The following is a 12,873-nucleotide window of genomic DNA, read 5'->3' on the forward strand; positions in this document are numbered from 1 at the left end:
GGTGTTATTGGAGGTCGTGTGAAACGGGGGAGGGGGGATTATTAAGATAAAACCATCGGCAGCTCTTTTATTGTTTTTCTTATTTTTTCCTTTTTTCATTAAGACCCAATATTTAAAATGACACATGGATAAATTTAATTGTATTGAATACATCACCTAATTCTCTTTATTCAAGGGTGCTTATTTTGCGGAGAAGAAGAAGTTGAAGGGTTGAGAACAACAGGTTTAATAACGTAATAACGTACGTAACTGAAAAAAAATTATTTGAAGTATCAATTAACAGCCTGAAACATTTTTGTAGAGGCCCAAGCCCACAAAACCTTTAATAATGTTTACATATGCTATTTTTTATTTTTGACCTTTTATCACAACATTTACATTTCACAAATTAAACTAAATAGTTATGAATTATTTTGTGTTTTTATTCCACTTTTAATTGGTATTTATACACATTAATGTGCTTTAAAAGTTTTCTAAAAAATATTTCAAAACAATTCAGAGCGTACATCTATTCCGATTGAACACAGATCCCCACAAAATCTCTATTATCCTTTGTCTTTCTATTTTGTTTTATTATAATAGATACTACACAATTTTCCTTAATAAGAAAATGTTGTACTTGAGCATGGTAAAATAAAATTAAGTTATGGGCAGGGAGTTTCTTTATTGCTGATCCTGAATAAGGGATTCGAAGAGGTCTTAGACTGACCTGAATGTGGAGTCCAATGACCTTGATAGGTGGGCTCTTAGTCACACAAACAGTCCCCTACCCTACCTGTACCCCTATTGCTCTCGCTCCCTTTGGTTATTGCCTTACCCCAAATATAAAGTTTTGTTTGGTAACAACTAATAAGCAAGTGCCATCATAATTGATGTGCGACATTCACAAGTTTAAAAATGAGTGTTAGTTACTTAGTTTTCATTATATGTAGAACTCATTTTCCTTCTTTTTGTAGTTAAGTTTTATTTAACTAATCCACTTTGAGCTCATTTTTGGCAAATATATATAATTTTTATGTGTACATATTTTAGCCGCTCCGAAGACAGTTTAAAACAGGGAGCTTCCCAAGTTAAACGCTTTCATGCTTCCGCTTTCGTTCAACGATTTGGTGACTAGAGTGATGGTGGGCTGAAACCAAAGAGTAATTGTTCCTCCTAGTTTTCTTTTTGGAGTTGGTCGACCTGGTTCGCCTAGTTTTTTTTTTTTTTTTTGCATATCATATATTAGTTTGAAACTTACAGCCAAATTAGAACAATGTTTTCCTCCACCACACATTTTGGCAGGTCTGTTACAGATACCTGATGCATTGCCCACTGAGCAAGTTGGTGAGCATCACTATTAACATTCCTACTAATACAGTTAAAGCTAACCGAGTCTAAAATACTACAAAGTCTTGTTACAACAAAATGAATGGCCTTCAAACTCCACTTGCAGCCTCCACCATTATAGGATTGGATTATCTCGTCACAATCTCCTTGTATCACACAGCTTTCTCTGCCCAGATGACACGCCAGCAGAACTGCCACTTCACTAGCTACCATCTTAGCCTCCTCAGGACTTGTTGCACAAAACTTTCTAGCAGCTGCTCTCACCATGACACCAACATCATTCCATGCCATATACCCAGCACTCGCAGCTCTAGTGGTCCTGTGAAAAGCAGCATCAAAGTGTATCAGAATACTGTTATTGGGGATAACTGGAAACAAGATATTTAACGTATTAATTGGAACAGGAAGGTTAAGGGGATTAGGAGGAGCTTCTCTGAAAGCTTTGCAGCAGCTTGCTGTGACGGGTGACGGGTGAGCACTTCCTAAGAAGCCTTGCTCTGCTGGGGATCTTATGTTCAAACTTTGCCTCATTCCGAGCTTCCTAAATCTGGTAAAGCATCACACAGCAGTACACTCCAGCTTGGTTGGTATGCTCCTCTTTACTCAAGCACCACAGCATAAACTGATCCACCCAATCTCTGATATTGTTATTTCTATCATTTTTCATTCGAATGCCAATGTCCGAGCCAAACCAGACACTCCTGATCCACTCACAACCAAAGAAGATATGTGTATTTGATTCCATGGTACTCCAGTAGAAAGGGCATGCAAAGTCCCCATGTAGCTTTCTTTCCCTGAGTAAATCCCCTATGGGTAGGCCTCTTTTATAGACCTTCCATAGGAACATTTGGATATTAGCTGGAAGACTTGACCTCCAAATTCTAGAGATGGTTTTTTGGCTGAAACTAGATGACTGCCCCTCCCAACTTGTGTGGGTTAGGAAGTGATAGGCAATCTTCACAGTAAAAACCCCTTTTTTATCCCCAGACAAACCATCTTATCTTTTTGAGCACCCATAGGCCTCACCACTACCTCTTGTATGTGCTTGCTGACAAGAGATGGAAACAGCTGATTTAATCTTTGGACATCCCACCCGGACATCCCACCCATTACCACTAGGTATGAACAAGTCAGCTACATGAGCAAGCTTAAGATCTGGGTGCTCAATTCCCAGATCTTGTAGGGTAATGGGTCGGCTATCTTTGCAGATCCAGGGGTCTAAGAGAACAGAGGTGATTAGCCCATTTCCAATGTTCCAAATGAGCCCCTCACTTATAAGGTTAAACACTTTATGTACTCCTTTCCAATAGTAAGAAGTAGATCCAGAGGGTTTAAGCACATCCCCAATCCAATTTTTGTTGTAAATACTGGTAAAAACTTTAGTCCATAGAGACTCTAGGTCAGTAGCAGCTTTCCAAGGCAGCTTAACAAGCATAGCAATATTCATATTCCTGGCTTTGCGGAACCCTAAGCCTCCCACTTATTTTGGTTTACACAACTGCCCCCACCCAATGGTGTGGACACTATTGGACTTCTAAGATCCATTCCAGAAGAAATCCCTACAGGCTTTATCAATCTTGTCACAGGTAGATATAGGGAGGAGGTAGGTAGACATGGCATATAAGGGGGTGGCATGAGCCACAGCTTGTATGAGGGTAGCTCTCCCATCCTGGGAAAACACCTTAGCTTTCCACCCCTTCACCTTGTCATAGATCCTATCTACAAGATAATCAAAGTCATCTGTTTTTTTCCTGGATAGCATGATGGGGACACCCCAAATACTTATCCTTAGGATCAAATAACTTCATTCTCCATAACTTTTTCTGTTTTAACTTAACTCTAAATCTAACATTTCTTTGGGGATAACTGGAAACAAGGTATTTAACGTATTAATTGGAACAGGAAGGTTAAAGGGATTAGGACGAGCTTCTCTGAAAGCTTTGCAGCAGCTTGCTGTGACGGGTGAGCACTTCCTAAGAAGCCTAGCTTGCTCTGCTGGGATCTTATGTTCAAACTTTGCCTCATTCCGAGCTTCCTATATCTGGTAAAGCATCACACAGCAGTACACTCCAGCTTGGTTGGTATGCTCCTCTTTACTCAAGCACCACAGCATAAACTGATCCACCCAATCTCTGATATTGTTATTTCTATCATTTTTCATTCAAATGCCAATGTCCGAGCCAAACCAGACACTCCTGATCCACTCACAACCAAAGAAGATATGTGTATCTGATTCCATAGTACTCCAGCAGAAGGGACATGCAAAGTCCCCATGTAGCTTTCTTTCCCTGAGTAAATCCCCTATGGGTAGGCCTCTTTTATAGACCTTCCATAGGAACATTTGGATATTAGCTGGAAGACTTGACCTCCAAATTCTAGAGATGGTTTTTTGGCTGAAACTAGAGGACTGCCCCTCCCAACTTGTGTGGGTTAGGAAGTGATAGGCAATCTTCACAGTAAAAACCCCTTTTTTATCCCCAGACCAAACCATCTTATCTTTTTGAGCACCCATAGGCCTCACCACTACCTCTTGTATGTGCTTGCTGACAAGAGATGGAAACAGCTGATTTGGACATCCCACCCGGACATCCCACCCATTACCACTAGGTAGGAACAAGTCAGCTACATGAGCAAGCTTAAGATCTGGGTGCTCAATTCCCAGATCTTGTAGGGTAATGGGTCGGCTATCTTTGCAGAGCAAGGGGTCCAGGAGAACAGAGGTGATTAGCCCATTTCCAATGTTCCAAATGAGCCCCTCACTTATAAGGTTAAACACTTTATGTATTCCTTTCCAAAAGTAAGAAGTAGATCCAGAGGGTTTAAGCACATCCCCAATCCAATTTTTGTTGTAAATATTGGTAAAAACTTTAGTCCATAGAGACTCTAGGTCAGTAGCAGCTTTCCAAGGCAGCTTAGCAAGCATAGCAATATTCATATTCCTGGCTTTGCGGAACCCTAAGCCTCCCACTTATTTTGGTTTACACAACTGCCCCCACCCAATGGTGTGGACACTATTGGACTTCTGAGATCCATTCCAAAAGAAATCCCTACAGGCTTTATCAATCTTGTCACCGGTAGATATAGGGAGGAGGTAGGTAGACATGACATATAAGGGGGTGGCCTGAGCCACAGCTTGTATGAGGGTAGCTCTCCCAGCCTGGGAAAGCACCTTAGCTTTCCACCCCTTCACCTTGTCATAGATCCTATCCACAAGATAATCAAAGTCATATGTTTTTTTCCTGGATAGCATGATGGGGACACCCCAAATACTTATCCTTAGGATCAAATAACTTCATTCTCCATAACTTTTTCTGTTTTAACTTAACTCTAAATCTAACATTTCTGCTGAAAAAAATGCTAGATTTGTCATAGTTAATCAACTAACCAGAGGCCTCGCAGTACTCCTGTAAGATAGTCTTAAGATGTCTACTATCTCCAAGAGTAGCTTTTGAAAAAATTATCAGGTCATCTGCATACAACAAATGAGAAATAGTATGAGAGTTCCTTATGATATTTATGCCTTGAATCTCTCCCCTATTTTCAGCTTGTACAAGCAATCTAGATAAGGCCTCAGACACCATAATAAAAAGGTATGGTGACAAAGGATCCCCCTGCCTCAGGCCTCTTTCAGGAATAATTTTCTTGAGAGGGGATCTATTTAGCAGAACCTTGAAGGATAGAGTAGTAAGACATTGCAAAACCAGATTCCTCCAAGGAGCACTAAACCCCTAGGTTTTTAAAAATGTCATCAAGAAAAGACCACTCTACTCTATCATATGCTTTTTCCATGTCCATTTTAAGAGCCATCCAACCACTTGACTTAGATTTCATATGATTCATGTTATGAAAAGCGTCACAGGCCAGCCCAATGTTATCCTCCATACTCCTCCCCTTAATAAAGGCTCCTTGGAAAGGGGAAACAATCTTGTTGATGTGACATTTCAGCCTATTAGCCATAATCTTAGCAATGATCTTATAATTGAAATTGCACAGGCTAATAGGTCTGAACTTGGCCATGTGATCAGGGTTGGACACTTTTGGAACCAAGGCAATAAAAGTTTCATTAACACTAGGATTCAGACTACTAGATATAAAGAAGTCTTGGACAAAAGCAGTAATACTTTCACCAATGATATCTCAGCAGTCATGATAGAAGATACCTTGGAACCCATCAGGCCCAAGAGTCTTAAGCTTCCCCATCTTCCTCATCACTTGTCAGATATCATCAGCAGAGGGAACAACAATGAGCACATCATTCTTTCTATCAGTAATAACAGACTTAAACAGATCCAAAATATTATTATTTTTATCAGGGCAATCAGAGATAAAAATGTGCTCAAAATACTCATTTACAGCCTTACCCACATTGGTTCTCCCCAACTGCCAGTTACCATCATTGTCTTTTATGCTCTCAATCCTGTTTTTCTTCTCCTATAGATAGTGGAAAGATGGAAATATCTAGTATTCTTTGCTCCTTCTTTAATCCAGTGGTTGGTGGACTTTTGTTTCCAATATGATTCTTCCTTCACATACCACTCTAACAAGGTGGCTTTTAGAGCCTTAGCTTTATTATGATTCTCATTGGTAAAAGACTTTGATAGAACATTTTCCAGCTTACGTTAAGTCTTCTTAATATCCTAGAAAATGTTCCCAAAGACATTCTTATTCCAAAACTTAAGGTTATCTTTTGTGACATGCATCTTGTTAATAACATTTTCATCAGGCATATCATGCAACACAGACTTCCAAGCTTCATTAATACAAGGCTTACAGGATATATCAGATAACCACATGCTAAAGAATCTAAAAGGTTTGAGGCATCTATCTTCAGGATTAGTTAGAGAAATATGTAGAGCCAGGTGATCAGAATAAGCATTGGCAACAGTTCTCACATGAGCATTTGGAAAACAGGTCAGCCATTGGGGGGTGGCCATAGCACGGTCAAGTCTTTCTAGTACATGAGCTCCAGGGTTTCTATGGTTATTCCAGGCAAGGCCCAAAATATCGATATCGATGAATATATCGGTGTACCCAAAAACCGATATATATCGGATATATCCATTTTTTTGGTGACCAGTCCAAACTATTTAAAATATCGGAAATATAATATCGAAATATATTGGAAATATCAAATTTATATTAAAAAATGGTCAAAAAGTCAATCGATATATATCGATTATATCTGAAATATCAATTATATCGGTGATATAAAGTTTCATATCGGAAATTCAGATATATATAAAAAAAGGGTTCAATATTCGGTGGATATATGTCGGAAATATCGATATCGGTGTACCAATTTACCGAGATATATCGGCGATATTTTGGGCCTTGATTCCAGGTGAATTTGGGCCCCTTGAAGCCCAAATCGACCAACCCCAGATCATTAATGAGATTGTTAAACTCCAACATATACTTAGTAAGCTTAGCTAAGCTACTTTTCACTTTCGGGCAAGAGTAATATTAAAGTCCCCAAAAGGCACCAAGCTATGTCCCTTAACTCAACCCAAACCCTACCTCTACGATAACGCACATGGTCACCATAAACAAAAGAAAAGTAAAACATAACTTTATTATAGTAATTTGAAATTTTACCTGTTATCTGGTTCATGGTAGCTCCCAGAACTTCAGGTCCACTCCTTCTTTCCACATGATCGCTAACCCACCACTCAACCCATCAGCCAGTACATAGAAACAACCCCCCATCTTAAGCATCTTCCTTACCACTTCGACACGTTTCACATCCACCTTTGTTTCAGACAAACACAAAATATCAAAGCCCAACTCCCCCATTTGGTCTTTTATATGTTGAATCGCTGTGGTGGAACCAATACCCCGACAATTCCAGACATAGATCGTCATTGGGGTGAAGGTGACTGTGTTAGGACAGTCACCGTGAACCCTTGTGAAGCTTCTGCATACGGAGCATTTTCTTTGTTAGTGCTGACTGAACCACTTGACCAAGCCATATCTATCTTCTTTTCTACTGACCGAGCATAGTGTTCCCAGATACTTTCATCATCACTGTCTTCTGGAGGTGGGGCTGGACCAGAACCCTGACCTTGATATTGCTTTCTTCCAGCCCTATTATGCCTCATAGTTGAATCGTCTACAGCCAGAGGCATTGGCTGTGAGACCGTCTCATCTAAGTCATAGTCCACCCCTTCACCATTGTATGGGATCATTCTTGTCTCCCTACCACCATCTGTCTCAGTTGACTCACTAGATATTGAAATGATTTTTGCATTCCTTGGGATGAGGGTTCCTCCTTTGCCTTTCCTCCTCATTTCTTCTACATCAAGCTTAGCCTTTTTTGATCTGTTGACCACGTTCCTCACTCCTCTCCCTAGCAACTCCTTTTGCTTCTTTGATTTTACCCGTCATGTTTATACTCAGTTGAAGAAACTTTCTTTTGTTTTTTTGGTTTAGGTTGGGATGATAAACCCCTGGTTCTTGTGTATATGAGGTAGATCTACAAAAAGATCCGTTATAGTGTTTCCTAGCTAGTCTGGGGTTTCGTATTGCCAGCTACTTGTAAGCCTTACCATCTTTTCTAACCAGCCTGGTATGTTGAAATTGGGTGGTGTGGTCAAAAGAATCATTTCCCAGATCTTGAATTCTCCCATCTGCCCTAGATAGCCTTAGCTCAGTTTGGGTTTCCAAGACTCTCCTATAGATCTGATTAGGTGTTGGAGCAAGGTGGTTTATGTCTGGGGATTCCAGCTCTCCTAACCTAATCACTGAGGATGTGGGCTCTGAGACCCGATCCATCTCAAAGTCGATCAACCCCAAATTGAATTCCACCCTGACCTTCCTGGGCTTGGGCCAGACATGAACTTCCTCCTCCAAAGCAAGAACCCGACAGCTCTGAGACCCGATCCATCTAAATGTCTGATCCATTATAAACTCCAGCCTAAATCTCCTGGGCTTGGGCCAGAACTAAACAGCCTCCTCCAGAACAAGATCTAGACCCCGATATCCAAACTATATCCAATGTGGATGGGCTGAGCCCAAGTTGCTCTCTGTGCTGTGACCCATTGGGCTTAGGGATACCGAGCTTTTCACCCATCTCCATGTGCCCCTCTGTGCTTCTAGCCGTTGTGGAGACAGATGGCCCCCCAGATTGTATCTCAGTTGCAATGGTCACAACGGCTATATTCCTACTCAAACTTGGAGCCATGTTTGTTTTGTCCTTCTCTGGTCGTCCACGTGTCCCCGGTGATCTCCCATGACCTGAAAATCTTGCCAATTCCGGAGTTGGGATCTCATTATACCGAGGATGCCTTGGATGCCCAGAGATAGTCACAATATGTTTCTCTGTGCATGCTATCCCATGGAAGAACTTGTTTGCCTTCATCATGCTGGTGAAGTTGGGTTTCACATCCTTACCTGACCCTCCACATTTGACCAGATCATATCGATGTTGGGCTCTCAGCCTGCAAGCATGGTGGTCATGCCCTATAATCCCACAGAAATAGCAGAAGAGTTCTAACTTTTCATATTTAAACTTAATATGGCAAGATGTTCCTGTTTCAAGCATAACTGTTAAATCCTTAGTAAGTCTCTCCTTGATATCCAGCAAGACTCGGACCCTAGCCATTGGTTGGTTGAACTCAAGAGGACAAGATGTATCTTCCTCAGAGACTTCCCCAGTTCCTTTCCAATTATTCTGACATTCTCTTTATTTATACGCTCCCTTGGCAATCCCCATATCTGAACCCAGTAATTTACCTTGTCAAAATTGTATTAGTCCAAGCTTTGTAAGCTCACCCACTTCATGATAGACAAAATGTGTCCATGAATGATCCAGGGACCATTCTGGAGAACATGATTGATTCCCTCATGCTTCTCAAAGATAAGCTTGACGTGCTCTCTGGTAATGAGTTCCATAGTGATTTGCCCTCTTGTTTGCCATATTTGATGGAGTTCTGTACCCAAATCATCTAGGTTGATTGGATTGCCACCATACCACTTCCCTATCACCATGAGCTGCACATTCCCATGGTCGTCTGTTTTAAGACTTTCTAATCTCACTTGTTTTTTTTGTGTAAACAAACTCTTCATTTTCTACCAAAAATAGTTGAATTAAGCAAGATCGCTCCACCTTTGCATCCATGGTATGTCAAAATGGCCCTTAAACTAGATGATTCCCCCTCAGGCCTCACATTATTTGGGGGTGATGTGTGTAGGCAGACCACAAAGTTTTTTTACTAAAGAATAGTTTGAATGATTGGTATGAAAATCACTTTAAAAAAACGGGTATGGAGGGAGACGAGATACCCAGTGAGAAATAGTTGAGAGAGAGATTAAGAGGGAAGAGTAAGAACAAGACTGCTATCGCCCGCAGGAGAGGCCATTTGAGAGTATGGTTCGCCTAGTGACTAGTGTAGTAGTTCAGTTCATGGTAATAAAAATTCATTTCCTATTCCACGAAAAATTAGTACAGTGCGTTGGGCCTAACTTGGCCTTTTTTACACCGCCCACGTCTGGCGCACCTGTCTGCTTCTAATTTTATTGTTGTCCATCTTAATCATTTTGAATATTTTCACCATTTTAACAAGAAGCATGACATTGTGCTTTGCTCACAGCCTCACAATGTAAGATTGTATAAAATCGATGAAATGGTGTCTGATTTCAATCGTTCTGAAGTGAACGGGATTGAAAGGTACTTAAAATTGCCAAGTCTAAGTATAATTAAACATAAAGTTTTATGGGGTGGACTCGATCAATACAAAATCATATCTAAAGTGGTTAAACATGAATTCCCCACGTTATCATTCCACTGACTTGTAAGGCTAATGCGACAAGTTCATAAATATCACATTTCAAGTTTCAACATTTTCATAGTGAAATCATTTCCTGCACGAAAACAACAGATTTGCTAAATAAGATTCAATAATTTTAGTAGTGCTTGTAGAGGATAAACTTCCAGGTGACAATGAAAAATATTATATAAGGACCATCAAATCAAGCAAGTCTATGACCACAACCCTTCAATTTGGGTCGATAATGCTAGTCTCCCGAAACCATGGGATTATTTTAAACCCAATAGGATGCAATCGTGCCCTATAATTAACATGCTAGATTGCTAGGTGGCAGCACAAAATTCAAATAAAGAGCATAAAGTCCTTAGTTCCCAGTAAAACAAAAACTAAGTGGTCTCAATTTTCAGGCAAGTCAGCTTCACCATACAGATTGTAAGCTATCCTGATGGACGCCAAGACACCAACAATTACAGGATGAAAGTGAGATCCAGCGCTTCAAAATAGTTAATTTTTGTACCTAAACCTACCAAATCAGACCATAACTGATATCAGACTTGCTGGGTCGCTTGTACTAAAAGCGTTTTTAGAAGAAGTCCTCCTTTAATGGCCTATGGAAGCAGAACTCAAAGCTCATCTATCTTTGATGTGTTTAGTCTAAATCCTCTTCCATATCCAGTTATTCTAATTTTAGCTCTAATCTTCATATTCCTTGGCACATCTTATTACTTCAATTATGAGTCTGTTGTTGAAGCTACAGAAGAGAATTTCAGTTTGGTACTTAAAGTTACTCCAGTTGTCTTGCTGATCTTGGTGCGTTGGTTGTCTTCTATGGATAGCCCAGGTTGGTTATTTGCCCGATCACCATATGATCGTCAAAGAGCCACTCATCATCATCCACCTGAAGGTACTTCTCCTTGGGGTGTGATGCTGTTGATTATTGTTTTGTTAGTCATGGTGTCATACCAGTCTTCTTTCCTTGATAGCTGGTTTGCTTGAAGGACTAGTATGTTGTTTCTTGATTATACTAGAAAGGTAAAAAGTATATGTGTTTCAATTGTGGTTTGAAATTTTTGTTGTATGCATTTCTTAAAATAATCATGTATGTATGAGAAGTGTAATTAACAGAGGTGCTTGTAATAGAAATAGTTTAACGTGAAGGTTTGGCTTGATCTATCTAGTTCATCATTACTAATATATTGTTTAGTCCAACTAAGTTCATTTGATGAGTTGATCCACAGCCGAATGGTTGTTAGTTAAAGATAGTTTACCACCATAGTAGTACTAACTTTTACATGTTTCAATGTCATATTTCAACTCAGGGTAGCCTCTGTTCAGTCCGAGCTGAAAAACTAACGTTAAGGCTTACAACTATACTGTGCAAGTTTCACAGATGAATTGGCACATATATAAATTTAGGGAAAATTGATACATAGACATTTAAAACAAAATTATTTCTCATAATCTTTATCTTGACAAAAGTGCTGATTGAACTGTATTTGTTTTCCTCTTTTTAACCTAAAAATATTCCTCGTGTGTTTTAAGAAACTAATAACTACTGTTCTCTTTTCTTTCTCGAGCTCCCTGAATTGTAGGAATAAATTATAGGAAACACAATGTATTAGAGACGGCACAATCGGATCAATCATGGCAGCACACTTTCTGAAATAGAGTGTGTCTAGGCGAAAACCCAAGTAAATAATGGTGAGCACGAGGAAGAAGTTTCAAGAAGCACTCAAAAGATGTATGGGACTATGGGAGGACTCCCCGAAGATATTTAGTAAACTAGACGGCAAGTGCTTGCTTGAAACACGCTTATTCTGTTTGTCGATGGTGGCTATCAATTTCTAGGCTTAAATTGTTTTGGAAAGGACATGGAATTCTGGAATTGGCAAGATTAAAACCAGTAGGTACTGGTGAAAGCTCTGAATTGCTGAAGTTGTTGAAGATTATAACTAGATGATTTGGAAGACAAGTTTGAATCTGTCACACATATTGATTATCCTGAATATCTTTATCCTTCGGACGAACAGCACAACAATAGGATTCTCAAAGGCAGTCCAGTCCTGGAGGGAGTTGAAATCGTTGGCCATAGGACCAATAAAATCTTCGGATTACATCCATGTATCAAGGAGATAGGTATAAATTGCAAGTATATGGAAAAACTCAATATAAGCACCGGATATGGAGACAAACTTATGTGGGAGTAATACATTTGTAGTTAGGGAGTATATCTCACTAGTAATACGGAATAATTTGCACAAATTGAAGGCTTTAACCTTGGACGTTTGTGTTCTGCACCCGTTGCTGGTTTAATGAACGAAATCTCATGAAGTGCACAAACCGAACGGCAGGGGGCAAAAATATTTGACTGCCGCAATGCATGTCAGTCTGCAAAAAACTTCCTTGTTACTTGAACTTTGATAGGATTATGGTGGTCAGGAAGAATCACTCAATAAGATCAATGGGCTTGATTGTATATCTACTTATTTTCATTATGAAAGGGGCCTTTCCAGAATTTCTTTTGGGCTAGGGTCGTATTACCCCTATTAGATGAGCCAATTAAAACACGGATTCTTGATTTTTTTTTTTTTTTAGGGAGACCCCTAATTTCCCATCTAATAGGAAGAAATCCTAATTGGCTCATCGGGTGGGGGTGGGGTAATACTCGTTAACTCATTTTTTTTTCATCCTTTGGCTATAGCTACAGATTGCTTTCAAATAATTAACGTTGCAAAGCAAGCGGGTGAAGGAACATTATAGTATTATACAGATCAACGCA

At 39.8% G+C, this 12,873-nt stretch overlaps 1 protein-coding gene across 1 annotated transcript; it reads left to right on the plus strand.

The window, feature by feature from the left end:
- The first annotated feature begins 10,553 nt into the window (after positions 1-10,553).
- Positions 10,554-11,267, plus strand: LOC147519777 (uncharacterized). Its single transcript, XM_086591325.1, has one exon. It carries the CDS (start codon positions 10,698-10,700, stop codon positions 11,088-11,090), a length of 393 nt encoding a protein of 130 aa, XP_086447451.1. The 5' UTR covers positions 10,554-10,697; the 3' UTR covers positions 11,091-11,267.
- Positions 11,268-12,873: the final 1,606 nt, after the last annotated feature.

This window comes from Coptis chinensis, chromosome 2 (genome assembly GCF_015680905.1).
Source record: "Coptis chinensis isolate HL-2020 chromosome 2, ASM1568090v1, whole genome shotgun sequence".
NCBI classification, from domain to species: domain Eukaryota; kingdom Viridiplantae; phylum Streptophyta; class Magnoliopsida; order Ranunculales; family Ranunculaceae; genus Coptis; species Coptis chinensis.